The sequence below is a fragment of the Chamaea fasciata genome, unplaced genomic scaffold (assembly GCF_029207755.1).
Source record: "Chamaea fasciata isolate MVZ Bird 193981 ecotype frontalis unplaced genomic scaffold, bChaFas1.0.hap1 SCAF_17, whole genome shotgun sequence".
Taxonomy (NCBI): domain Eukaryota; kingdom Metazoa; phylum Chordata; class Aves; order Passeriformes; family Sylviidae; genus Chamaea; species Chamaea fasciata.
The window spans coordinates 8079305-8104062 of record NW_027094102.1 but is presented as its reverse complement, the minus strand read 5'-3'; the positions used below and the strand labels follow the sequence as shown (position 1 = coordinate 8104062).

At 62.3% G+C, this 24758-nt stretch overlaps 3 protein-coding genes and 1 long non-coding RNA gene across 4 annotated transcripts; 1 reads left to right on the top strand and 3 right to left on the bottom strand.

The window, feature by feature from the left end:
• Nucleotides 1-820: 820 nt before the first annotated feature.
• Nucleotides 821-3025, bottom strand: LOC136298282 (uncharacterized). The gene is made up of 4 exons (XR_010723283.1): nucleotides 2903-3025; nucleotides 2688-2799; nucleotides 1364-1675; nucleotides 821-1052 (listed from the first exon to the last, which is right to left on the bottom strand). It is a non-coding gene; the product is annotated as an uncharacterized lncRNA (long non-coding RNA).
• Nucleotides 3026-4203: 1178 nt separating this feature from the next.
• Nucleotides 4204-5575, top strand: SPINT4 (serine peptidase inhibitor, Kunitz type 4). The gene is made up of 3 exons (XM_066199189.1): nucleotides 4204-4315; nucleotides 4495-4668; nucleotides 5029-5575. Exons 1-3 carry the CDS (start codon nucleotides 4210-4212, stop codon nucleotides 5202-5204), a joined length of 456 nt encoding a protein of 151 aa, XP_066055286.1. The 5' UTR covers nucleotides 4204-4209; the 3' UTR covers nucleotides 5205-5575.
• A 743-nt stretch (nucleotides 5576-6318) lies between these two features.
• On the bottom strand, nucleotides 6319-11131 carry LOC136298491 (uncharacterized). The gene is made up of 13 exons (XM_066199231.1): nucleotides 11032-11131; nucleotides 9809-9958; nucleotides 9388-9531; nucleotides 8983-9123; nucleotides 8578-8712; nucleotides 8325-8468; nucleotides 8072-8215; nucleotides 7735-7884; nucleotides 7497-7643; nucleotides 7295-7414; nucleotides 7044-7178; nucleotides 6637-6771; nucleotides 6319-6551 (listed from the first exon to the last, which is right to left on the bottom strand). Exons 1-13 carry the CDS (start codon nucleotides 11129-11131, stop codon nucleotides 6319-6321), a joined length of 1878 nt encoding a protein of 625 aa, XP_066055328.1.
• Nucleotides 11132-15687: 4556 nt separating this feature from the next.
• Nucleotides 15688-17834, bottom strand: LOC136298288 (WAP four-disulfide core domain protein 2-like). Its single transcript, XM_066198925.1, has 4 exons — nucleotides 17540-17834; nucleotides 17147-17281; nucleotides 15960-16112; nucleotides 15688-15870 (listed from the first exon to the last, which is right to left on the bottom strand). The coding sequence occupies exons 1-3, from the start codon at nucleotides 17832-17834 to the stop codon at nucleotides 15961-15963; spliced, it is 582 nt and encodes a 193-aa protein (XP_066055022.1). The 3' UTR covers nucleotides 15688-15870; nucleotide 15960.
• Between the last annotated feature and the right edge of the window lie 6924 nt (nucleotides 17835-24758).

The following is a 24758-nucleotide window of genomic DNA, read 5'->3' as shown; positions in this document are numbered from 1 at the left end:
GAAGACCCCAGAGCCTAACCATACTCTTGATCTGAACTGTCATGTAAGGGATGGGGAATTTACACTATAAGGGTATAATAACCCAGAGATATCTTTGTTTGAGGTCCTCCTTTTGAGGCTACAGCTCAAGCTACCAGATTTCATGATTGATGTGTGCCAATAAATCTGTCTGATGGAGATGAGAGCCTGGTGTCAAAAATTTCTTTAACACTGATGATGATAAGATGATGATGGTGCTGGTGACACCGATTACCCTTTTTGACTGATACCACAAGGTATACAAGGAACATGTGAAGTGAGGAGAATCCACAGTGTGTGGGTGCAGGGGCCTCTTCCTCTGCCTCACTCTACCAGGGCTGGTCCTGGGCACCAGCAGTGTTTTGGGCAGGACCTTTTCTTTCCTAATAAACCCCACACTGGCCACTGGCTGGATGTGACAAGCTGTCCTTGGTCAGTGCCTGGCACGGCCAGGTCATTGTGGCTGCCCTGGCCCTGTCACTGCACCAGGACCCTCTGGTGCTGCTCCTGCCCAGGGTGGGCTCAGCAGTGCCCTCTACACAGCAACATGCTTCTGTTCCCTGTGGGAGACCCCCAGAGACAGCCCCAGGCATGCATCCACCCAGGACCCACAGAGCATCTCTGGACCAGTGGAAACCTCCCCGTAGGGTCTGTGGCCCCAGCTCCCTGAGCTCCCCAAGTATCCTCCAAAAGCCTGACCAGGAACCACGAGGACAGGGATCCCATCCCTCCCACAGGGACTGAAGGTCTCTCAGAAGCTGGTGGGGGCCCACCAGGAGACAGATGCAGCAGGAGCCAGACATGGTTCATCACAGACTGGGTTTACTGGGGGGTGGGGGGCACAGAGACCCCTATGGTAAGCACAGAGGTGAGGATGCTGAGGTGGGATCGGGAGGCTGGGTGATTATCCAGCAGCTGATGGAGCCCCTCCATGGCTGGCTGTCCAGCTGTCCATCTGTTGTCTGGCTGTCTGGTGAGGGTTGGCTGCACAGACTGGCTCCTTGGTCCAGGTCCAGATGAGGGCTAGGTGAAGTCTGGGAAAGACAGGAATCCATTGTCAGGCCCTCACTCTGTAGCATGACTGGGCACATCTGTCAGCCCCACAGTGGGACCCTGGGGGTGAGGGCTCCAGAGACCCCAGACAGCTTTCCCAGGGAGCTGGGGGGGGGGGTTTGGTGGTGATTTCTGCAGCATGCAAAGATGTAGGGGAAACAGCATAGGTGGGATGCTTCACTCCCAGCCATGGTCACAGTGGTCTCTGTGCCCATGGCCACACATCCACCTGCAGCACTGTTCCATCGGCTCCCACATCCACCTGTGCCCACCTGTGCCCACCCACACTCACCTGGGGAGACCAGCCGGGCCCAGAGGCAGCAGAGCCCCAGGAGCAGGAGCAGTGACAGCAGCCGCATGGCATGGATGGGCAGTCGGGGGGCCACCTCTCTGGGCACAGGCAGGGGTTTAAATCCTCCTGGGGCAGCAGGTTGGTGCCCATGACCTGGCCCATCCTCCAGTGCCTGACACGCTCCATTCGAGCATGAACCCTCCCGTCCCCTCCCTCCTGCAGGCAGCTGCTGCTGGACAAGCCTCGGGGGAGGCAGGAAGGTGCTGCTGCTTGGTGCTGGGCTCCGTGCAGCCTCAAGAGAGCCGTGCTGTGCTGCAAGACAAGAGCAGGCAGTGCAATTTCCCTCTGCAGCAGACAGGCACGGGGCCGGCAGCAGCAAAGGGCCAGGGGATCCCACTTGGGGCTGGCCTGGTGACACAGTGGAGGAGGCTCCCCGGGCCGGGCGCTGTGGAGCAGCCCGTGGTGCCCTGGCAGCTCTCCGGGCATTGTTCTGCCTCTGGGAACAATGGCTGGCTCCTGAGGGACGTCCTGTGACCGGACACGGTCCACAGCCCCACGCTGCCAGCGGCCCCTCAGCCCTGCATCTTCGGCCAGCCGCTGCCCAGCTGGCCCAACACCTGGAGACCAGGAAAGGTCCAGGGCCACGGAGTCCGGCTGCTGGGGACAGGGGGGTGGGGGCTTTGTGTGGGCGCCAAGACCGCAGGGCTGGAGCAACCAGTCCCGTGTCCTTGCCGGAGGCAGAGTGGGTGCTCAGATTGCCGTCACACGGTGCTCAAGCTGTCTCTGCCCCTTCCAAGGAATTGGCCGCACTGGACACGGCAGAGTGTCGCAAGGACGGCACGGGAGCTGCCGGGGCTTTCCCTGACAGTCCTTTCCGGGAGTGCCCGTCCCTGGGAGCGGCAGGAGGGCTCAGGGACTCTGCACATGTGTGCCTGTGTGTGCGCACGTGGGAGCCAGGTGTGGGCACGTGTGTGTGCGTGTGCAGCACAGTCTGTGCTCCCGCTCTGACCCCGGCACCGCTCCGGCCGTGTGCCCCGGCCTGGACAGGAACATCGTCCCAGCGGCACAACGCTGTCTCTCTGTCTCCGTCCCTGTTGGGTGCCGCATTCCTGGGAGCTGCCGCATTCCTGGATAGAGGAGGTCTGGCTGGCGGCTCTCCCCTCACGGCTGCACCCATTGCTTACCCTGCGGATCCCTGGTGTCGGGGCACGACAAGGGGGTACGACACAGGTCCTCCTCTGGGAGTGGTTTTCTGTCATGTGAAACCTCAACATCTACCTGGGAGCAGCACCCCCCATGTCTCTGGGACTGTCCCGGCACCCACCGTGATGTTGTCCCAGCCTGGCCATGGTGTCACTGCCGGTGCACGGACAGGCGGGGCTGCTCTGGAAGTCGCCGTCGGTCGGTCCAGTGATCACCCGGTCGCTGCGAATCCCCTGGGAGACAGCAGGAAAAATTCAGCCTCGGTGGATTTTGGCGCTGTAGCCACCGAGGGTGGCCGCTAAGTCCCTGCGCAAGGGTATCTTTCCCGCTGCCCACCCTGACTCTGCATCCCCGACCGCCTCCGGCACGTCCCTCGGGATTTGCTCCCACCCCTGCTCAGGACGGGCCACGTCACCGTGTCCCGTGCCGGGGACACTGCCAGGGCCTCATCCCGGGGCTTTGGAGGAGAGGCAGGAAAAGCCGCGGTGGGGCGTGGGCGAGGGGCGCGGGCGGGGGGTGACACCGCCCTCCAAACCCCACCCCGACTCCGACTTTCCTGGCCCCTCCCCACGGAGCTTCCCTCGCCCTCCGCTTCCCCCTTGGGACAGTAATTACGGCAGTAATTAGGAAGGCAAGACAATTATTCCTGCTGAATGGGAACATCTTAATCTGTTTCTCCCTCCTTCTGGCAGGTTTCACCCACGCCTGCCCACGGATGCCGGCAGGTGCCTCCCAGCTCAGCGCCCGGGGCCCTGCGCTACCGTGGGCCCGGCCCCTCGCCTGGAAGCTGAGGCGGCTGCGAGCCGTGTCCCAGCCCCAGGGGCCACCCAGGCACGATGCAGCCGCTGGACCCCTGCCAGGAGAAGGGGGTTGCCGGAGGGCACAGGACACGGCTCCGCGCTGGTGTTCCACGGGAGGCGGCAGGTGAAGGGGACCGCCCCAAACCGAGAGAGGGTGATGAAGGAGGTGGCAAAGGGACAGAAGATGGGAATGGATGGGAGCATCACTGTCCAGCAGGACCTGCCTTCCATGGCTACAATGGTAGGCAGTGAGGTGCTACCCATGGGCTCAGCCCTGTGTGGGCCCATCCTGCCCGGTTTGCTCTCTGTCAGATGTGAGCGAGCACGGGAGAAAGCGATGAAGGGATACAGCTCTGGCACAACCCTTCCCCAGGACTTGCACCACAGGGAGCACAGGGAGAGCGTTACTGCAGTGTGCCATGCCCCAACCCTTCCCTGGCTGACGGCTGCGCCAGAGCTGGCATGGCACTGTCATGATCCCTGGCAATGGAGAGGCCAGTGCCAACTTTCCCATCTCTGTCCCCAACAAAGGCTTGTCCCCAGGAGGCTGTGGCAGTCACTAGTGCTGTCCCCACCCAGTGCTGTCCTACTAGTGCTGCTGCCACCCAGCTGGGCTCCCAAAGGGCTGTGCCGGGACATCTGTCCCGTCCTACCGGTCCCCCCAGCTCGAGGGCTGTGGCCAGGATGCCACCACAGAGACCACGCCAAGCCTGGGTGTGGCTCATTACCTGCATGGCAGGAATTAGCTGGGTTTAGGCATGAGCCCTGCTCCCTCCGCCCCGCCTGCACACCTTAAATCCCAGCCCACCACACCCGGGGCCAGACCTGGCCATCCAGGGAACCATGGAGCTGCCACCTGGCCGTCTTCTCCTCCTTGCTGCCCTGCTCCCCCTTGCCAAGCGATCCAGCCTGGCCCCCCACACAGCTGGACGACAGGAGCTGGGGATGGGTGAGTGTGGCCAGGTCATGGCCTGGGAATGGGGATGCTTTGGGTGCTGCTGTTGCCCAGTGCTTCCCACTGTCCCATATGCTGCCAGGTGCCTACGAGTGTGGGACTGTGGGAGCCCGGGGCACTGGGGGGCTGCTGTGGCTCCTGCTCTGTGCCTCTCACCAGCGTGTGTCCTGCAGCCAAGCCTGGGTACTGCTACCACATCTCAGAGGTGGAGGACCTGCTGGACAAGGACTGTGGCTCTTGCCACATGGGTGCCTCCTGTTCGCACTGCACCAGCGATGCTGACTGCCATGGAGTCACCAAGTGCTGTCCCAGCAAGTGTGGCTACACATGCCAGGAGCCAGTGTTGGGTGAGGACTCAGTGCTGTGGTGGTGGGGCTCTGGAATGGCAGCATGGAATTCACAGGGGTGGGTGACAGGAGGGGCATTGGCTGACATGGGGTAGCAAACTGGGAAGTCCCTGGGGTGCTCCTGAGCTCTTGATGGGTCTTTCAGACCCTAGGGGTCACGACACTGTGCTATGGGGAAGCTACTGGTGTGTAGGGCTACAGGCAGGTGGGTGCAGAGCTGGCACAAAGGTGTGCTGGCACGAAGGGTATGGCAGTAAAAAGGAACCAGAGCTGTGCAGAGCTGTCTGAGGGCCTGAGAGCGCTGAGTACGGTGGTGTCCCCCCCTGCCCTGGTTGAGCCTGTCCCCTTTGGATCATGCAGACTTCTGCTACCTGCCCTCAGTCTGTGGGAACTGCAAGGCGCTCTTCCGCCGCTTCTTCTTCAATGCCTCCAGCCAGAGATGTGAGGAGTTCATCTACGGCGGCTGCGGCGGCAACATGAACAACTTTGAGACCATGGGCGAGTGCTTCCAGGCCTGTTCCCACGTCAGTAACTAGCAATGTGCTGTGGGCCATGGGCCACTGATGGCAGCTGCTCCCGGCCCCTCTCCTGATGCCCCAGCTCTTAGTTCCAGGTGCCTGGTAGTGCTGGCCTGGGAAGTGGTGGCTTCTGCACAGCCCCTGCCTGGGGCAAGCTGCTGCTGGTGGCCATAACTATGACCCTACAGGGAGACCATGGGGCTGGTGGCAATGAGGGCTGTGGGTCAGGGTGGCCATGCTGGGGACTGTGGCATACCTGGGATGCTCACTGGCATAAGGACAGGACATGTGTCCATGCCAGCATGGATGCCCCCTCCTATGCGTGGTGCCTGAGCCGAGGAGCCTGTCCCTCCCCTTGGACTGTGACAATACAAGGACAGGTCCCTGGATGAGCACGTCTGGGTCTGGTCCTTCCTGCCTGTGCTGTCCTTCCATCCCTCTGGGCACTCGTCATGGGGACTGGGCGGTGGGTGCCTCCAGCAGCATGGCATGGCAGGGCTCAACCCAGCCACCACCCCACAGCTCCCATTGCCAGATGGGCTCCCAGCCCAACCCTGCCTTCAAGCCACCAACATGACCTGACTGGGAGCTGAAGCCACTGAAGGGAGGAGGAACAGCTCCTGCCTCGATGGATGCCTGGGGTGGTGCCTGTCCCCAGCCTGCCCCGACCCGGGTCTGTGTCTGCACTGCTTCACTGGCCCTGTGTCACCAACTCCGGCTGAACCTCCTGGCCCTGGAGGCCTCAGGTGATTTCATGGCCACTCCAGGACCACATGGGATAGCTGGGGGCAATCAAGCACACACTTTATTGCTGGAGTTGGTGGGGAGGGGACAGGCCAGCTGGGGCTCATGGCAGTCCCATGTCCCCTAATGAAGGCATCTTCCTGCTGCAGAGGAGCTGCTCTCCCATCACACAGCATCTGAAAAGGAGGATGTACTTTTAGGGAGCAGTGAGACTGCAGGAGTGAGGGACCAGTGGCCATGATGGCAGCCATGCTGGCCAGCTCCATGAGAGCTCCATCCCACTCCGCATCACTTCAGATCCCCTCACCCTGCAAATGCATCTGCTGGGAGCAGAGCAATAGGGCAGCAGTGGGAACTGGCCTCACAGTGATGCTGAGCTAGGACCATGTCAAGGGCTGCGCCCTTCATGCAGGTCAGCTGGCACCCTGCATGACCCAGTGTTGGCCCTGGTGCTGGTCCCCCTATGGTGGCCATAGGCCTCTTTACCTCCAGGCACCTGCATGCAGACATGGCCACAGCCATTACTGCAGCACTTGTGCCCCCAGGGACACTCCTCATAGAGCCTGCACAGGTCCAGGCAGATCCCACTGTTTCCAGGCATGGGGCATGCTCCACCTCTGCCTGCAGGGCATAGCACCCTGCCGTGGACCACCTGGCTGAGACACCCCACATCTCCTGGGGCAACACTGGGTCTCTTGTGCCTCACCTCCAGGAGTGTCCATGCAGACACGGCCACAGGAGGTGCGGGTGCACCTCTGTCCCCAGGGACACTGTGAGTCGGCCTCACACTCCTCTGAGCACCGCTCAGCACTGGGCCGGGGCACAGCCACAGTGTCACGCTCTGTGGGCAGGGGAGGACGGTCACCTGGTGACTAAGCTGAGTGCTCATCACTTGCACAGAAAGAGGGAGAGGCATGGAAAGAAGGATGGGGGCAGATCATATCTGTGGAGGGTGTGAGACCCCCACAGGTACAGCTGCCTTGACAGACCCAGCTCAGGGTTCCTGTGTGGTCATGGTGAGGGGTCCTCATTGGGGATGAAGGGCCAGGATGCCCTGGGGTGGGTGCCAAGGGGCCCTGTCCCTGCAGGGCTGGGTGGGTGTGAGGGGCTGACCTTGCAGAGAGGCTGGCGTGCAGACATGGCCACAGCCATTACTGCAGCACTTGTGGCCCCAGGGACATTCCTCATCGAAGTCGCACAGGTCCATGCACGTGCCCCCCTTGGGGATGGGGCACACTCCCACTCTGCCTGCAAGGTAATCACCCAGCTGGGAGATATCTCACCTGGGGCACCTCAACATGGGGCACTCCAGGGCAGCCACACATGGCCCCGGGAGGGCCTGGCTGGCAGGCCAGGCTTCTCACCTCCCGGGATGTCCATGCAGATGTGGCCACAGCCGATGGTGGTGCACCGCTGTCCCCAGGGACACTGTGAATCAGCCTGGCACTCCTCCACACACCAGCCATCAGCTTTGTCCCCGCTGTCTGCAGGGGCACCGAGTTGCTGTCACCTGGCTGCCCTTGGGGGGCTGGGGCCAGCTCCCCCCGAACAAGCTGTGCCCTCTACCTCTGGGCACGGCCACGCACTCCCAGCCACAGCCGGTGTCACAGCACTTCTCCTCTCGCTGGCAGACACTGTCATCCAGGCACGGGCTCCCGCGCCGGCGCCGTATGTCCCAGCAGGGCTCTGCCCGGGGACACTCCCCAGGGTGCTCTGCCAGAGGAGGGGACCCGGGTGAGGGCGGAGGTCCCAGCCCTGCTCTTACATCGCTTCCCTCTGCTGGTGGCCGGGCTGCCACGCTCACCTTGGGCAGGGCGGGTGCAGAGCATGGCGCAGCCAGAGAAGCAGCACTTCTCCTGCCGGGGGCAGTCCCTGTCGTGGGCGCAGGAGTCCATCTCCGTGCACGGCTGCGATGGGTGTTGTGGCCTCACCTTCGGGCACTCACCGGGTTTGTCTGGGAGGGGCAGGAAGTGACAGCAGGAGGAGGGACCACCATGTATTGCAGGCACCTCCTTTTCTGCAGCCTCGGGGTGCCCTGATGAGTGCAGTGCCTGCCCTGTGGCAGCGCCGTCCCACACCTGTGCGCAGGAGCTTTGGCAGCATTCCCGGTGAAATCACTGTTCTAGCGACCATCTACTCACCTAGTTCAGGGGCTGAGCACGTGTAGCCACATCTGCTGCTGTTGCAGCACTTCTCAGCCCCCGGGCACTGCCAGTCCTTGGTGCAGGAGGTGCCACACGATGCCAGTGGAGCCTCCTCAGCCAGCGGGCAGATGCCTGGTTTCTCTGGGGGCAGGAGGCAGCGGGGCTGGTAGTGCAGGCAGCAACAGTGGGTCTTCCCCACCCAGTCTCAAAGTCCCTTGAGCTGGGGGTCACCCCTGCCCGTATCTGGCACCTCGGGACGGGGGCAGGCAGACATAGTCGCAGCCACGGAGGCAGCACTTCTCCTCGCGGCGGCAGTCGCCATCGTGCCAGCACCAGGCTCTGCAGTCGTAACTGGGGAACAGCCCAGCACGGACTGGGCAGAATCCGTCCTTCCCTGCAGGCATGGTGTGGAGTGGCTGTAGTACCACTGCTTGGAGACACAGCCATGGGGACCAGGGCACGTGGGGTTGTCGAACCTTTGGGGTGGCTCCCAGCCCCCTCACCTTGGCTGTTTGCCACACAGTGCCTGGTGCACAGCTGGTGACAGCACACGTGGGATGGGGGACAGTCCTGGTCCTTGAGGCATCCCCACTGATGCTGCAGTGGCCTTTCAGTGACTGGGGCAGGGCTGGTGTCCTCTGCACCGTGGAGCCGGATGAGAACATGATGGTGGCCTCATCAGAGGGTGGTTGCACTGTCCCCTTCCCTCTGCACTCCAGTGCCCACCTGGGGGCTGTGCAGTCTGTCCCCACCTCACATCTGGCAGAGCCCACACTGGCACACATGGGGTGAGGGGTCCCGTTTTGTGCCACACCTCTGTGCCATGGTGGCTGCTACCCCAGGCACCACTCCCGGTCTCGGAGCCGTGTCCCCGCCCTCAGTGCCCATCCTGTCCCATCCTGCCTCACCGGCCGGCACTCCTGGCAGGCACTGGTGGCCACAGCTGCTGTTACAGCATTTCTGCGTGTCGGGGCAGTCGCTGTCGCCTCGGCACCGCTCCCGGAATGGTCCTGGCTGCACCGTGGGGCCCTCACTGGGCTTGGGCTGGTCTGACAGGGCAGAAGGAGTGTGACGATTCAGCATCCCCCACGGGGATCCCTACCCGGAGGTCCCTGGTTCCTGCCATGGCCCGCACATTTCTGATGTCTGCGGCCACGTCCCGGCGTTGGGTTTTCCCGGCAGCTGTGAGGAGCTGCCGGTGCAGGGAAAGCTGCGTGTGCTGCCCCAGGGGCCAGGGCGTCAGGGAGACAGCTATGGCACACAGGGTCGCTGGGGTGAGCCAGGGCTCCCAGCCGTCTCCGCCAAGTCCTTACCCTGCGCCGGCTCCAAGCAGGCAGACCCGCAGCCCAGCGGGCAGCACTTCTGCGCTCCCAGGCAGTCCTTGTCCTCCAGGCAGGGGAAGGAGCAGGGGGCAGTGAGCCCCTCGGAGGCTGCTGCTGGGCAGGCACCGGGCTTCTCTGCAGCACCGAGGGGCCGAGAGGTGAGGCTGCACTGCAGTGTCCTAGGGCAGCACCAGGAAACCTGCCCCGGCCAGACCCCTCTGCCTCGCCCTGGCTGCACCCCTTCCTGTGTCCTATCCCCATCCACATATCCCAGCGGTGGTCAGGAGGCAGCTAGCAGCTCACAGGGAGCTGCTCCACAGCAATGGGGATTGCACAGGGAATGGGACAGGGAGAAGGGTGCCGGCTGCCCCGGGACAGAGGTGGTGTCAGCGGCTGTAGCGCAGTGCCGTACCTTCTGCCGGGGGGATGCAGCGGAGCCGGCACTCCCAGTGGCAGCACTTGAGACCAGCGGGGCAGCTGGAGTCATTGGCACAGAGCGGGGACTCCAGGCGCAAGCAGCGCATGAAGTCCCGTGGGCACATCCCCGGTTTCTGGGAGTCCCCTGCGTTGGGATGGCAACGTCAGGACAGTGCCAGAGCCCCTCATCCTCCATCCCTGAGGAAGCAGGATGTGGGTCTCTCTGCAGGGGCCAGGGTACTGGAGCAGGGAATGCAGCCCAGGGGCTGGAGAGTTCTCTGTGTCATGGCCCAGGGCTGTTGGACACATCAAGACCTGCAAGGCACAGCACAGTGTGGCACAGTGTAGCATGACATGTCATGGTGCAGCGTGGCACAGGCCCATGTGTGCCCTCGCCAGTACCACGAGGGATGTCGCTGGCCCTGTCAGGATGAAGCCAGCACCGAGCCAGCACCAGCTGGAGGTCAGGATCCATTCCTGAGCATCCTGCTGCCGCAGGCATCCTCACTGCCAGCAGCACACTCCTCATTCTGCTGTCTCCTCCTCTTCCTTCTCCTCCACCTCCTCTTGCCACCCTGTGCTCCTCTTGGCCATGCTGGGAAACTTGGGACAGCCCTGCCTCTGGTACAGGCGAGCTCCAGCTGGCGCCTGTGCCCGGCTCCTCCTGCCAGCAGGGGCTGCAGCAGGCGCCGCCTCTGCCAACAGCCCGTCCGGCTGCGGCGGGGCCGGGCGGTGTATTGGCTGCAAACAGACGCGGCCGGAGTTTCACTGCAAACAGCAGCTGCTTGGTTCAAACAAAGAGGCACCGGCTGTGGTCTCGGTGTGGGCAGAGCCACGCCGCAGCTGGGCACCACCGCCCCAGGCATTGTGCCTCGGCGGGAGGCCGGCAGCAGGGGTCTGTGCCCTGGATGCAGCACAGACCCTGCTGCACGTGGCACCGCTGGGAGCTGACAGCTGCTGTGCCCGTGGGGTGCATGGGGTGTCCAAGGGGCTGAGGGCATGCACACATGCCCCTGCACCCTGGGGTGGGGGCAGGGTCCCCCAGGCAGCAGGGCAGTGGTGCAGGTGCTGCAGCCAGCTGGGACATGGTCCCTGTCGGCATATGGGCAGCATATATCAGCTGTGCAGGGACAGAGGGGACACGGCAGGGACACAGGCGCTGGGATGCAGGGAGCTGCTCCCAGGCTGCCTGTGCCGGGTTTGACTCCTGGTACTCACCGCTCTTCTCCGGTATTACGCTCGGCTCTGCGCTGAGGATGAGGAGACCCAAAAGGAGGAAAACTCCTGGGCTCATGGTACTGCTGGGGATGTTGTTCATGTCTGGAGCTGAGCTGGGGCTTGGTTTAAAATCTGTGGCAGGGGTGCCTGAAGTGCCAGGGCAGCTGAAGCTGAGCTGCCTGCTGTGGCAACGGGTTATCCTATGGGGAGGAGGGGCAGTTCCCAGAACCTGCCGGCGCCCCGCCTGCCATCCCGCTTATCTCTGCACAAGCCCTGCTTTGGGATCAGGGTGACCTGTGGGGCTGGGAAGGCCAGATGGGGTCAGGCACTGTGTCCACCATGTTGCACCACCCCATCCTTGCTGGAGCTGGCTGCCACTCCCTCTCTGGGTTTCCTTCCAGCCCCACTCACTCGCCCCTCTACTCCCTGGAGTGGGAGCTGTGGATAGACCCCATGGCTTGGTCCTGGCATGGCAGTGGGAGCAGCATGAGGACTTCTAACAGCTTTACTGCCATGGTGCTTCTCCTCAGCTAAGTGTAGCTTCCATGCATGGGACTGCTTGGATCCAGCACCATGAGTAAGCAGGTCCTGCCGTGGCCCCTGGCTCATGGGTGGTTCTCCCTGCCCCCATCCTTGTCCAGGTCCTCCATCTGTCCTGACCCCCGACTGCTTTTCCCACAAGGTTTTCACACTCTGGGATGCAAATGAACCCTTCATTGGCACAAGAAATCTAACGGAACAGGTTTTCCAGTCCATGACCTGAGGGGACATCATGCAGCCCCCAGGCTCAACAGGATGGTTACGTGGAATGATGATGGCTGGAAGTCATCTGCATGGAACTGGGACCCTCTCCCTGCCCTGGGGCTGCGCCTATGTGCAGGAATGTTTGCCTGCACCTCCCTGCCGGCACACAGCCCAGGCTGCCAGCTCCTCTGGGAATCAGAGCACAGAACAGGGATGGTGACCCAGAGCAGAGGTGGCTGTGGGATGGTTTATTCTGTCTCAGTGCTGTGGAGCAGCTGGGGCCATTGTGGATGCAGGGTTTTGCCTCATGCAGGGTTGCTAGGAATCTTGGCCATGGGGTTGTGCAGGCAGCATGCAGCTTTTAATGGCACGGCTGGGGGTACCAGGCACCCTGACCAGAAGCACTGGAGTCAATGCTGGTGCCATCCTGCCAGTGCAGAGGGTCCAGCACAGGGAGAGTGTGGGGTGCAGCAGCACCTCTGCTCAGCCCACAGGTGCAATGGCAGTGGAGTGGGGGATGACTCTCAAATGGCAGCTCCTGGTGCAGTCCTTCCTGGCCATGACTACGCTGTACCTGGAAGAGGCAAGTGAGGTGGTCAGTGAGGATGCCTCAGTGCTCCTTCTCTGAGGGATAGGGGGTCCTGTGGTGCTCCCACACTGTGCCCCCCTCTGTCCCCTCCAGGCTGGACTCGGGAAGCAGCAAGCTGGAGGAGACATGCCCCACAGTGGGTGGACGCAGACCCGGCTGCAGCCCTGCAGGCAGCGCTTGTGGCCAAGGGGACAGTCCTTGTCCTGCAGGCACAGGAGGAGACACTTGGCTGCCTGATCACCCTCTGCTGCAGGGGAACAGAGACCTGGCCATGGTGGCACATGCAGAGACAGAAAGGGTTGAGGGGCTCAGGGCACCCCTCCAGGGTGGGGGAGCTGCCCTGTCTGCAGGGGTGAGTTCCTCACTGACCTCCTGCCCCACTGGACAGCAGCCCAGTCCCCAGCTTCCCATTTCCCCTGGGAGGGTCATGGTGACAGGCAGGGAAGTGGCACAGGAGTCTTGGCCCCACAGGGTGCCAATGGTTTACCCTTGGTGGGCGGTTTGCAGATGTGGCCACAGCCGGTGGTGCAGCACTTGTCATCCCCAGTGCAGTCACTGTCGGTGTCACACTGCTCCAGGCAGGGCCCCAAGGAGCCCCGCAGCACCACGGGGCACACGCCAGGCTTCGCTGCAGCACGGTGGCTCCCTGGTGACAGTGAGGAGTGTGGCTGTGCTGGGATTCTGTCCCCAGTCCTGCTCCTGGCGTGGCCTCGATCTCCATCCTGTCCCTGTCCCGTGCCTCCATCTTCCTTCCCAGAGCACCATAATGACCTCAGTCACCAGCCTCACACCCTTACCAGTCCCACCCAGTGAGAGCAATCACAGCTCAATATGGGATGCCAACTAGTAGCTGGAGTGGTGAAGGAAAACCCTTTCTCTGGTTGCAGCAGAGAAAGCATGTAGTCTGAGGGGGGTGGAGGAGGGAGGGTCAGGAGGGGTTCAGCCTTTCACGCACACAGAGCCATCTCCCACCCGTCATGGAGGAGATGGGCATGGGGATCCCTTCCTACAGCAGCCTGAGGGCCAGCTCTTGGCAAGGGGCTCCTGAGGGCTGGGGCTGTGCCCAGGGGATGTGTGTGGCACTGCAGCCAGCGGCACACACTCCCTGGGGCCTGGATGGATGCCACCAGCTGCACACTTGGCCAGGCACAGCTGCTGTGGCTTGTCCAGCAGTATGGCTGGGCACATGCTGGGCTCTGCCAAGGGGGAGCTGGGCTAGCATCAGTGCAGTGGTGGGCTGGACGTGGGGATCAGAGAGGGCTGGCAAGGCTGTACCTGTGTCCGGAGGGGTGCAGACCAACCCACAGCTGGAGAAGCAGCACTTGTGTTCCCCAGGGCAGTCCCGGTCATCAGTGCAGTGGTTGGGGCAGGCAGCAGCTCTCCTTTGGGCACGCTTCCGAGGGCAGAACCCAGGTTTGGCTGGAGGGAAGGCTCAGGGTTTGGCATGCAGCCAGCCTGGCCCCACTGCTCACAACTCCCCTACAGTTCCATGGGGGCTGCAGACCCCTGGAGCTGCCCCAAGGCATCCTCAGCCTGGCATGAGGATCTCCAGGACACCTCACCTGGCTCAGCAAGCATGCAGCGGGTGCAGCAGCCGCGGGTGCAGCACTTCTCCCCTGAGCTGCATGTGGTGTCGTTGTGACATCTTGTCCCACAGCTTGGCCCGATGGCACTGCCAGCACGGGGGCAGTATCCCGGGCTCTCTGCAGAGGGAGATGCACCATGCAGCTGTGTCCCCGGGAGCAGGGCTTGCTCCAGGGGCACCAACACAGGCATCGGCTTACATCCCACCCCCTGCCTGATCCTGGCATCCCTTGGAGTGAACAGTAGTACCTGTGGTGGGCAGGAGGCAGGTCCAGACCTTCCCGATCAGGCAGCACTTCTCAGCACCAGGGCAGCCATGGTCGGAGAGGCAGTACAGTCTGGGGGGCCAAGGGGCCCCACTTGCCCCCATCGGGCACTCACCCCCTTTGGGGGGGGCAGGTGGGGCCGTGGGGGTCCAGCGTCCCTGCAGAGCCCCCTGTGGGGATGCAGTGAAGGTGAGGGCAGTGCCCTGGTCCCTGGGGCTGTGCTGCTGCGCCAGGGTGAGCAGTGCCAGGAGCGTCAGGAGAAGGGTGCGGTGGCCCAGCATCGCGCTGCAATCGATGTGCTTCTGGGCAATGGGCTGGGATTTAAACCCTGCTGCAGTGGGGGCTGGCCAAGCCAAGCTGCTCCTTCTCGTGGTAGCACAGTTTCGGGACTGTGGGAGTGCCGGGCATGAACAATTCAGCTTGGGGGAGATTCCCAGGGCAGTGCTGGGCTCATGGCCCATGGCTGGCACATCCACAGCTCCCTTTTCAGGTCACTGGTGACCTGTGAGCAGCTGGGTCAAGGGTTGAGCAACACTTCCAGAGCCACACCATTGTGAGCATGAATGGGACACACGAGGAGTGTCCTGTCCCAGTCTTCAGTGTCCACTGGGTCCCTCCTGGCACAGGTGGAGCAGGGAGAGCTGCTGTGGAGCAGTGTGCTGGCACAGCCTGCACCTGCACCACAGAGAGAGGGGGAACCAGTACCAGGCACTGGGCAGTGCTGGGCAAGGCGGGGGGCTCACTCAGTCCCAGAGGATGGCTCTGCTCTGTCCCCTGCCAAGGGCAAGGGTTCTGGGGGTGCCAGCCCCTCTCAGGCAGGAGGCACGTGCTCTGATCCCAGGGGCTGGGAGCAGGAGCAGGCAGGTATGGGAGGAACAGGGCCCTTGGAGACCTGTGGAGAGCAGGAAGTACCAGGGGAAGGCAGAACAGGAGCAGGAGCCCAGCTTTGAGCAGGTGGAGAGCGCTGTGGCAGGGGCAGGCATGGAACTGGGGCATGTGGGTTGCCCTGCTGAAAGCTCCTTCAGGCTTCTGCTGTGGGCCAGGTGCCATGGCCAAGCTGGGAGGGCAGAGGTCACAAGGAGTTTGGGTGATGCTCATGTACAGGCACACACTGCTGCCTGTTTGTCCCCTGGCCATTGCAAAGAAGGGAGCAGAGAGTACCTCTGCTCTGACAGGACACAGACACAGCTGCACCTCAACAGCCGTGCTCTGAGCATGGTGGAGGACCCAAGGTGGAGGAGCCAGAGTGCAGGGACAGCTGGGGCCATGGACCCATGGGACAGCCCCAGGCAGGGCACAGACTGGGGACCCTTGGAAGCATGACAGAGTCAGTCAATGCTGCTGCTTGTGCAAGTCCTTCCAGGCATCCCTGGAATGTGATGGAGAGGCAGTCATGGCTCGTGATGGAGAGGTGGCCACAGCATGGAACAGAGAGGAAACCATGGTGTGGGATGGAGAGGCAGCCACAGCATGACAGGGAGAAGCTGCTTTATTGGTGAGAGTGCAGGGGGCTCGCCCCGAGCAGAGAACCCCAGGGAGAAAACTGAGACTGAAGGCTCCAAGCCTGGGGGACGGTGCAGGGCCAGGACCAGGACATGTGGGATGGGCATCAGGCAGCAGCTTCCCTGTGACTGGGCTGGCAGGAGGCGGCTGCACCTGTAAAGGAGCAGAGGCTGTGAGCAGGATGCACAGGCGCCGTGCCATGGTGCTGTGGGATCCCTGGGGCTGGAATGCACCCAACTGACCTCAGTGGATGGGTGTCACACAGGAGACCTTGCCGCAGCCATTCCTGCAACACTTCTGGATCCCGGAGCAGTTGGCATCGGTCTTGCACTGGTTGGTGCACACGCCCAGCATAGGGATGCCTGGGTTGACAGGTGGGCAGGTGCCAGGCTTCTCTGAAAGGCAAATGAACATGGCTGAGACCTGCTGGCCCTGGCATGGGGGGCAGGGCCCACCCTGCAGCTCCCAAAGCTGTGGGCATGGCCCTGGACCCTATCTGCCATGGAGGAGGGACCACCATGGCACCCGGCATTTCCCCCATCCCCTAGCTCTGCTTGTTAGTGCTCCTTGCCAGCTGGACCTGATGGAGACATGTCAGGGAGGCCACATGGCACAGTGGTCCCCAACTGTCCCTATGCCTAGTGTTCCCACTCAGGGACACATGGCTGGCACAGGATGCACAGTTGCAACATGCAGACATGATGGAGGCCTTGGCCTTGCTGTCCTCTACAACTGCCATGGATGTCCCTGGCTGTTTGCTCATGGCATGGGGACACAGCTTAGGCCTCAGCCAGGATCACATGCCCCACAAACAGCCTTTGCCCAGCAGTGTGGGGCCTCTGCCCTGCTGTCCCACTGCCTGCCACTGTCACTGAGCTCTGGCTCTGCACCATGCTGCCCTCCACTGTGGTGCAATCAAACCAGCGCTGTCCTGTGGGCAGCCATAGAGGCACTGGAGCCTCCAGGTCACATTCATCTGTCTGCAGCTGTGGATTACAACTCCTGCACCCATCTCCTTGGGTCACTGTCACAAGGACAGTTGTGGTGAGTGTGCTCAGCACAGAACAGTGCCCACATCCCGGGCTGGCAGCTGCCCACAAGGCTGAGCAGGCAACAAGGGCTGCAACGGCGAACGGCGCAGATTCCACCCTCCACCCAAGCCCTAGCATCATTTGGGGGTGTCCAATCAGCCCTTGCATGGCTGAGAGGAGGAATGTGTGAGCGTGGCCCAGCAGGAGCACACCCCGAGCCTGCTGGCCTTCCATGCAGCCCCCAATCCCCGTGCTGCAGCTGAACACAGATCGGGCACCCAGGCCCCTGGCCACCACTGCACCCTGGAGCACCAGTACTGCCGGCTGGGACGGGCTGTTGGCTCGTGGCAGTGGCACCGACTCTGGGCAGCCCGGCCAGGAGCAGGAGGGAGTGTTACCGTCAGGTTTCTGGCAGGCCTTGCCGCAGGCTGCCGGGCAGCACTTGAGGGTGCTCTCGCAGTCGCCATCGGACTGGCACCCCACCGTGCAGTTCACCGCATCCATCGCCGGGCTGGGGCACACGCCGGCTTTTGCTGCAAGGCAAAGGTGGGGGCGTGGGCAGGCGCGGGGCGGCCGGCGCCGGGCAGGGCGAGGGCTGCGTCCCTTTCCGGGCGATGCTGCCCCGGCCCCAGGGCTGGGTCCAGGGATGCTGCCGAGCCTGACCGCGCCGGGCACAGCCCGGTGCTCGCCCCGGCCCCCACGCCGGCTGCCTTGGGGCTGGGAGGGAGGGATGCTGGCCGCTCGCCGGGCGTGCCCTGACGAGCCGTGCTGGGCCATGCGCTCATACTCACTGGTGTCATTCTGGGCGGATGCTGCCGGCAGCTCTGCCCAGAGAGCCAGGAACCCCGCCAAGATGAGGACGCTGCGGGCCGCGGGCATGGTGCAGGAACCGGCTGCGCTGTGGCCGCCCGGCCGGCCTTTAAGCTCCTCTCCAGGTGGGGCCGGCGGGCTCGGCCTTCCGGGTGGCTCCCAAGGGCCGGGCAGGGCCAGGCTCCCCCTTCGCGCTTGCACAACCCGAGTATCAGGTATCTGCTGCTGCTGGCTGCCGACCAGGGAGGGGGAGCCTCGAGGAGACTGGGCGGCCATGCTGAGAACTCGCCCGGCAGGAACAGCAGCCAAGCACCCCTGGGCACGGCCCCAGCACGCCGGACCCCAGACTGCCCCGCACTGAGCCCACCGGGGCGCTGGGTCGCCATGCCCTGCGGGGCGATCGGCCGTGGGGATGAAGGGGTGCCGCTCGCACGGAGTGAGGCAGGCGCGAGTGCACCGCGGACGGGGCATGACCCGTCCCTGGTCAGACTCACCCTGCACTGCCCCGGCCACAGTCATGAGCTTAAATGGAGCCCGGGTCGCTGATGCCCCGAGGCCAGGAGGAACCAGCAGTGCGGACAGCGTTGTGGCTCAGCTCTACTGCTGCTCACCAGCTCCTGCTCCTGTTCCAGCCACTGTTCTCCAGCTCTTGCTCCTCAAGTGAAGGGTCCTCCAGACTGCCTGTGCCTTGGGCAGGCGCCTGTCCCGGGGCTGCCCTGCACCTTCCCACAGCCACAGGAGCTACTGCCCGGCCGCAGCCCTGTCCCACGGACCCTGCCATCCTCACAGCCTCCCACGGCACTGGGGATGTGGACGAACCATCCGACAGCACCGTTTGCGCAGTGGCTGTCAGGGAATGAGTCATTGACATGCACTCCCAGTGCTCTGGGGCATGGTGGTACTGGGGCTGTATGACCCCAGTCCCTTCAACCTGTCCGGGATACCCTTCCCACAGCACGTCTGGTGGGTCAGGACACTTCACTGCCCCTGGCAATGTCAAGCTGGGGTTGGTTTGAATGGGCCCAGCTCGCCCACCTGGCATGGCTGCCCTGCTCACATCAGCGTTTGCCACTCTGCCAGCACCCATCTCCTCCACAGCCTCCTGCAGGAGGATGAAACCTGCCCTGTTCCTGGTGACGTGCCCTTGCTGCTGGCGGAGGCAGCCCTAGCTCCGGGCATCTTGCAAATTTGCATGGGCCAAGGGTGCAGGGGCCAGGACATGATCCTTGCCTGAGTCACGAGCTGGCGTCTGCTCTGCCGGGGTCCGTCTCCAGGTAATTTAACCCCACAGTCAACAATGTGGTGCGGCGGCGTGGCAGTAAATCAGTAACTGTTTGCCTTTGCCCGTGGTCCCCTCCCTGCCGGGTGTTTATGCAGGAACAGGAGCCGGTGCTCAGCCGCCTGCCCTAATGCTGCCACACCTCATGTCACCGCTGTTAGCCGTGGGAGAGACACATGGACAGAGGCCTGGGGTGGCAGGGAGATCATCAAGGCAGCTGTTTTCCCTGGTCCCTCCAGGCTGGGGACCTGCTGAGGAGCTGCTGGGACCTGCCACACTCAGGCTGGCTGGGATGCTCCCACAGTGGGCCCAGGGCCAACATCGGGATGCCTGGAATGAAAACAACCATCTTACAGCTCAGCGGCCCCTGCACCAGGGCCGGAGCACAGTGCTGTGTTGGCCAGGGTGGCATGGGGGTGATAACAGCTGGGAGGTGAGCACACTGCACACCAGCATGGGGAGGAGGGACCTGCACCACCCCTACCTGTGCTGCACAGGGACAGAGCCCACCTGGACCCAGCAGCAGCTTCTCTAGAGCAGCAGCACTGCTGCCAGTACCACACTGCCCACCCAGGGTTGATGCCTTCCCAAGGCATCAGGGTCACTGGTGTCCCACTGTGACTTGGCTGTGGCCTTGTGCTGGTGGCTGTCTTTGAGCATCATTGCCCTACTCTGACCCTGTGACAACTCTGCCCCAGCGTGGGGTGACCTTGGTGCTGGCAGTGAGCAGCCAGCACTGGGAGGATGTGAGGGTGGATGCCAGCAGCCAGGCCACACAAGAGCAGCTGGATGACAGCAGATGAGAACCCAGAAATGGAAGCTCATGGAATGAAATGAAGGGAAAACCAAGGGGAAGCTGAGAGCTGGCAGGAGCAGTGTGGGCACCAGTGGTTTTCCCCACGGTTGTGCCTCAGCTCCAAGGTGCCCAGCTGGCTGCTGAGGGGACAATCCAGCTGAAGCTGCCCCCAGCCAGCTGAAGCACCTGGAGAGGGGCTGAGCAAACTGGCAGCAGGGCCAGCAGCTCCAACCCACGCAGCTGGCATGGGCTTCTGGGAGACAGGAATGCTCTGGCTCCTGTTCCCAGTCTATGGCATTTGGGATATTGGTGTTCCCGGCCTGCTTCTTCAGCAGAGGCTGAGGATGGTTGTGGGGAGGACAGGGGTCTGCCAGCTGTTCCCATGCCCAGGGAGGATCCTGGCTGAGCACATGTGATCAGTAGACCCCGAAGGCTCCTCTATGCTGCATCCCTCAGGAGCTGTACCCACCACCACTGAGCCTGGTCACGGTGGCTGTGCCCAAGTCTCGTGGGTGACCATGGCTCCTCCATGGCAACAGGGAAGGTGCTGGAGTCACGTCTCTTGACTACTGAGGGAATGTGGTCAATGATTAAAAGAGGCACATTGAGGTGCCCCCGAGCAGTGAACCAGCCTCCTGCTGCTTTAACAGCATTCCTGGTGGAATACTGTTCACAGAGCAGGGATAGCAAGTACAGGGAGGACACAGAGGGACACTCCATCCTCTGGAAACGCTGGGTCCCTCAGCTGGCAGCACAGGGTCCCCACACCACGGGCACAGACTGCTGCACGGCCCCTCAGGTCCAGCTGTGCACCTGCTGAGGGCTCCTGCCACACTGCCATGTCCTGCCACTGCCGAGCCCCCCACTGCCCAGAGTGCCCCTGCAGCACAGACCTCGGTGACCCTGCTCTGTGCCATGGCCGCAGCTTCCGTGGTGCATGGATGCTCTGGAGCTTGGGATTGCTCCTACCTGCTCATTCCATGTGGGACCCCAGCCCCAATCAGCCCTGCAGTGCTCCAAGGCCTAGCAGAAGGCATCCACCCCAGGCCCCCAGCACTCACCTTTGCCCTTATCAGCCGTAGGGGCTGCCTGCAGCTGAGCACACAGGGCCAGGATGCCCAGGAGCAAAATGATGGTGGTCTTCATGTTGGTGAATGCCACAGGTACGGATGGGCAGTGTGGGTTGGCGGGGTTTATATCTGTGTGGGGCTGGGGAGGGGCCATGCGCAAAACCTTCGTGTGCCAAATCACTCACTGCTGCTGCGTGTCACAGTTGTGCCTGAGGCAGTCACAGCCTGAGAAATGATTTACCTGGCCTTGTCTAGCCCTGGCAACCTGGCTGCAGCAGGGGGAAAGACCCCCAGCAACCTCATGGGAAGAGGGAGATGAGGCCATGGCTGGGGTCACCTTACAGCCATGGGGAGCCCAGAACTACCCAGCTGTGACAAGTGATCAGATGAATTTGTGGGATAGGAACCCAGAGGGGGCTGCTCAGGAGGATGTTCCCCAGGGGGCTGCTGTCCTGGCAGTGTGTCACTGGGGTGACACGGAGCTGTGGCTTTGCTGGGCTGTGCCCATCCCAGAGACACAGAGATCCTGCCTGTCCCAGTCCTGGCCTGGTGCCTGCATTATGCCACGTCTGCCAGTGGAGCCTCAGGGGACAACCGGCTGGGTCCCAGCGGGTAAGCATGGCCTCAGGGGGAGCAGGGTGTGGGAAGCCTCCATGAGACACAAGGTTGGGTGCACCCGTTGCTGAGCACCATTCCTCTGTGGGGACAGGCTGGTGGCTCAGTGCTGACACGTCGCTGGCTGCAGACATGTCCCAGCAGATGGGTGCTGTGGCGGGGTCAGCACTGGGGCTGCCTCACCTCCCTGTGCTCCCAGACTGGTGAGAGGTAACCCTGGGATGCCCAAGGTCAAAAGTGTAGGGGGTCAGAGGGAGCCCAACTGAGCATGTTGAAGGGTGACCATGCCAAGGATGAGGTGTGCTCCCTGCTCTTGGGGAACCCACAATGCTGCTAGTGCTATGTCTGAGACCCTGCCAAGCAGGACCTCTGCTTCCTGCATCCCATTCCATGCAGACAGGGACATGGTCAAGGGACTGCAGCCCCACCAGGGGGCTGTTCTGTGTCTCCTCTCATTGTTGAACTGTGGCCATGCAGGCACAGCTCTCTGTGCCTCACCGAATGGCAAAGGGCACCTGCAGGTGCTGCTGGAAAGTTGGGCAGAGGCAGCCTGGCTTGTGGGGCAGAGCAGGGGACTGGCAGGGCTGCAGCAAAGCACAGGGGACAGCTGGGCCTGCAGTGGGTGGAGAGGGACAGAACCAGGCTTTTTGGGGGGCTGGTGGAAGAGACTTGTCCTGTGCTGGAGCTGGACAATGGCCTTAGCTGGGGTCCCAGTGTGTGGAGGGACACCAGGGACACACCCTGCCTGGGAAGCGGTGACAAAGCCAGCCTGTCAGGATGCAGGCATCTGTGCTGAGGCCAATGTGACCTCTGTGGCCTCATCCGGGGTTTTACAGCTCAACGATCGTACTTTCCCACTTGGAAATTCTTGTGTGCGTCATCCCTGTTCCGAGCAGCCGAATGCATTTGGTGCTGCCAGAGCTCTGGGTCTGAAGCAAGAAGAAACATGAGCAGGAACCAGGGGCTTTGAGAGCAGCCTGGTCACATGCCTTTGGGTGGATGTTGACCTTTGCCCTGATGTGGCATGTGCCACAGTGCAGTGGTGGTGATGTGGGGGTCACCTGCCTCTTCTGAGCAGCCCTGGCCCTTTGGCTGATGCTGGCGGCCCCGGGTTCTTTGGGGGACCTTGCGCTCTTCCTGCCCCGGCTGCTGAGGGCCCGATTCATGTCACGGCGTGGAGCGGCATCAGCGCTGTCCCATGCTACTCGTGCGGCACATGGCAGTGCCAGCCTGGCGTGCCCTCCGCCACTGGGCTGTGGGGAATGGACCCCCTGGTCTGGGCAGCCCCTTCCCCACCTGCATCCACCTCCCTCCCGCAGCTCTTCCCAGCCGGTGCCGGTGCCTCTGGCGGCTTTCCCCGTCCCCTCCACGGTGTGTCGCGGCTCGGGGACCGGTCCCGTCCTGGTCCCGGCGCCGATCCCTTGCGGCGGCCGGCAGAGGAGGCTGTTGCTCCGCCGGAGCGGACCGGGAGCGGGCCCGGGCTCTGCCGGCCTCTGGCAGCGCTGCCCCATCTCCGTCCCCGAGAGTGACCCAGCATAAGAATGTGGAGCTGCTGGAGCGGCTCCAGAGGAGGCCACGGAGATGCTCCGAGGGCTGGAGCACCTCTGCTCTGGAGCCAGGCTGGGAGAGCTGGGAGTGTTCAGCCTGGAGATGAGAATACTCATTGGAGATCTTACAGCACCTTCCAGTGCCTGAAAAGGCCTGAAGAGAACTGGAGAGGGACTTTGGACAAGGACGTGGAGTGCAGAACAAGGGCGAATGACTTCCCACTGACAGAGGATAGGGTTAGATTAGAGATTAGGGAGGAATTTTTCCCCTGTGAGGGCAGTGAAGTACTGGAACAGGCTGTCCAGAGAAGCTGTGGCTGCCTCATCCCTGGAAGTGTTCAAGGCCAAGTTGGATGGGGGTTGGAGCAACCTGGTCCATTAGTAGGTGTCCCTTCCTATGTGCTCGAGGACTGCTTGGCCCCGAGCTGGCACTGTGGCTGCTGCTGGGTGCTCACATGAAAGTTTCTGTGTGTGGGAAGCAGGGGGTTGGCACCTCATCCCCAGCACACTGTTCCTAGAGCTGGGGGAGCTGAGGGACATCAGGTAGGACCACAGCTCTCCCCCAGCTCAGGGTGAGGAGAGTGCCCAGCACAGGCAGGGCACTACCTGCTGCAGCCCCACTCAGCCCCGCCTTGAGCTATCCCTCACAATCTGGGGGTTAAACAGCACCGGCTGCCTGAACACCCGCAGGGACTGCTGCTCAATAGCAGCTCTAATAGCCCCTATCCATAATGCAGTGAAGCCAAGACAAGATGCAAGGGTCTAGGCCGGGCTGGTGCTGGCTGCTCACAGCTCTGTGGCACGCGTGGCGCCCGGCTGGTGGCACGGCCACGCGTGGCGCCTGGCTGGCGGCGCGGGAAGGCGGCCTCCCAAAATGGGGATTTTATTACAGCCATACATCACGGTGGCGGCCTGATGCGGGCAGACGGCGGTGATTTTTCTTCATGGTTTACAGACAAATGAGGGGAAGGAAAATTGATGTGAACTTTGCTATAGCGAGAGGTCGGGTGTGGGCAGGGAGCTGGTTATGGATGAGCCAGGGACTGCTGGGGCTGCCTGTCCCTGGGGCCCCTCCCGGCCCCTGCTCCAGGCTGGATGGATGGGAGCACTGGCAGCAACAGGACTGGGAGCATCGTGTCCAGCATGGAGACCGTGGTTTTGCTCCAGGGGGTTGGAAGAGCAGGGGCTCCTATCCATCTGGAGGGATGCTCTGCTGCTCAGGGGGACCATGTGAGCAGAGTTATTAATTCCAGCATGGTTTGGCCATGCAGTGACAGGTGGGCTGCTGTCACTGGCTGCTGGCGAGACCTTGGCTGCTCTTACCACAATTAAAGTTGCCTCCAAACATCCCAGTCCTGCCCAGTGTAAGATAACAGCTAATACCCTCCAATAGCAGTTATCAGCTTCACCATATGGTCCATAAATATTAATACAATTCTAATTAGTTCCTTTAAATACATTGCCTAAATAAAACATTTCCAGGGCAGTAAATCAGGAGCAGGTTGTCCGCTCACATTGCTCATGCCCATTGCACAGGGACTGATAAACCCCATGGTTTATCATTAACCCCTCCCCTTAGATCCAGGGAGAAGAGGGGCCCAGGTGCAGTGTGTGAGCTGGGAACGCCCTGTAACCCTCATCAGCAGTAATTCGTTGATGTATTTCCCCAGGTGCACTTGGTTTGGATTCCCAGTGATTTGCACAATACCAGGACTGCCAGTGTCTCACCCTGGCAGACAGAGGCTCTGGATTGATGGCTCTGTGCCGGAGTGCTCCTCTGGAAGATCTGTTCCAGCTGCAGCAGTGCCATGTGTCCCCCTGGCACAAGGCAGTCCCTGATTCATGAGGCAGGAGGGTGCCTGGGGGGGCTGGTGCTGTGTGCAGACATTGGGC

Bases quoted from the DNA above. Each gene is read 5' to 3' on its own strand.
- SPINT4 (XM_066199189.1), top strand. From the start codon at position 4,210: ATGGAGCTGCCACCTGGCCGTCTTCTCCTCCTTGCTGCCCTGCTCCCC. The intron at 4,316-4,494 runs GTGAGTGTGGCC...TGTGTCCTGCAG, and splicing joins ACGACAGGAGCTGGGGATGG to CCAAGCCTGGGTACTGCTAC. The intron at 4,669-5,028 runs GTGAGGACTCAG...TGGATCATGCAG, and splicing joins ATGCCAGGAGCCAGTGTTGG to ACTTCTGCTACCTGCCCTCA.
- LOC136298491 (XM_066199231.1), bottom strand. From the start codon at position 11,131: ATGAACAACATCCCCAGCAGTACCATGAGCCCAGGAGTTTTCCTCCTT. The intron at 7,644-7,734 runs GTGAGCGTGGCA...CTCCTCTGGCAG, and splicing joins CTGCACCCGCCCTGCCCAAG to AGCACCCTGGGGAGTGTCCC. The intron at 7,179-7,294 runs GTGAGAAGCCTG...ATTACCTTGCAG, and splicing joins CTGCATGGACATCCCGGGAG to GCAGAGTGGGAGTGTGCCCC.
- LOC136298288 (XM_066198925.1), bottom strand. From the start codon at position 17,834: ATGGCCGCCCAGTCTCCTCGAGGCTCCCCCTCCCTGGTCGGCAGCCAG. The intron at 17,282-17,539 runs GTGAGTATGAGC...TTTGCCTTGCAG, and splicing joins ATCCGCCCAGAATGACACCA to CAAAAGCCGGCGTGTGCCCC. The intron at 16,113-17,146 runs GTAACACTCCCT...TTTGCCTTTCAG, and splicing joins GGCCTGCCAGAAACCTGACG to AGAAGCCTGGCACCTGCCCA.